The 1,145-nt window shown below is 61.2% G+C and overlaps 1 protein-coding gene across 1 annotated transcript in view; it reads right to left on the bottom strand.

The window, feature by feature from the left end:
- Window positions 1–1,018, bottom strand: part of ETH_00038980 (uncharacterized protein) — a gene marked incomplete at both ends in the record, with an annotated part of 1,512 nt that extends 494 nt beyond the window's left edge. Inside the window, 3 exons of the mRNA XM_013375675.1 lie at window positions 33–325; window positions 446–668; window positions 875–1,018. Of these exons, the coding sequence (XP_013231129.1) occupies window positions 33–325; window positions 446–668; window positions 875–1,018 (660 nt within the window). The remainder of the gene's footprint in view (window positions 1–32; window positions 326–445; window positions 669–874) is intronic.
- Between the last annotated feature and the right edge of the window lie 127 nt (window positions 1,019–1,145).

Genomic DNA, 1,145 nt, shown 5'->3' with positions numbered 1-1,145 from the left:
CTGCAGCAGCCGCTGCAGCAGCAGCAGCTCACCTTGGCCCACTGCTGCACAAGCCCCGTGTCTCCGCCGAAGCGCTTCAGTTGCTGCTGCTGCTGCTGCTGCTGTCGAGTAAGGAATTCTGCTGCCCACGCAGAGGGCCCATGCTGCGGTTGCTGCTGCTGCTGCTGCTGTTGCTGCTGCTGCTGCTGCCTTGCTGCAGGGTGCATAAAGGGCTCTCTGAAGTGAGAAGAGCGCAGCAGCTCTGCTTCTGCTGCTGCTTCTGCTGCTGCTTCTGCTGCTGCTGCTGCTGCTGCAGTGCTGCCAGACAAAAGTCCCTCGACGCCCCCTGGAAGCAGCAGGAGATTCGAAAGCGCTAAACCCTAAGCCCTAAACCCCAAACCCTAAACCCTCGCCCGGAGTTCCGGGCCTCAAAACCCTAAACCCTAAACCCTAAACCCTCGCTTACGAGCCTCAGGAGCAATTCTTGCTGCTGCTTTTTCTGCTGCTGCTGCGTCAGCTGGGGGTATAAACACATCTTCTGCTGCTTCAGCAGCAGCAGCAGAGGCCCCTAGGGGCCCCTTTTGCTGCTGAGGGGCCCCCACGGGGGCCCCCCTGAGGGACCCCAGGGGGGCCCCCAGCTGGTCCCCCAGGGGCCCCTGGAGGCCACTTAAATCGTACCCCTCTGTCAGCTGCGGAGCAGTCGCAAACCCTAAACCCTAAACCCTAAACCCTAAACCCTAAACCCTAAACCCTAACGCGCCCAAAGCGACGAATGACCTTGCCCTGAAACTTGACCAGTCTCCACCTCGGCCGCGCAAACCCCTAGACGCAAACCCTAAACCCCAAACTCTAAACCCCAAACCCTAAACCCTAAACCCTAAACCCTAAACCCTACCTGCTGAGTCCTAAGGGGGTCTTGTGTCACGGAACTCAAGAAAGAAGTCAGAGGGTTTGAAGAGGTCCCAGAAATGGAGGGCCCCGAGGGGGGGGCCCCACAGCCCTGCGGCTGCGGCTGCGAGAGCAGCGCCCGAAAGGCCATCCCAAACCCTAAACCCTAAACCCTAAACCCTGGGGCGTGGCCCTGGGTTCCCAGGCCCACGCCCTGGGCTGCCAGCCCCGGCAGAAGCTGCTGCTGCGGGGCCCCACAGACAGCCAGGGGGCCCACA

This window comes from Eimeria tenella, genomic scaffold (genome assembly GCF_000499545.2).
Source record: "Eimeria tenella Houghton genomic scaffold, Eth_scaff2967, whole genome shotgun sequence".
Lineage (NCBI taxonomy): Eukaryota > Apicomplexa > Conoidasida > Eucoccidiorida > Eimeriidae > Eimeria > Eimeria tenella.
This window is presented reverse-complemented; position numbering and strand designations above follow the sequence as displayed.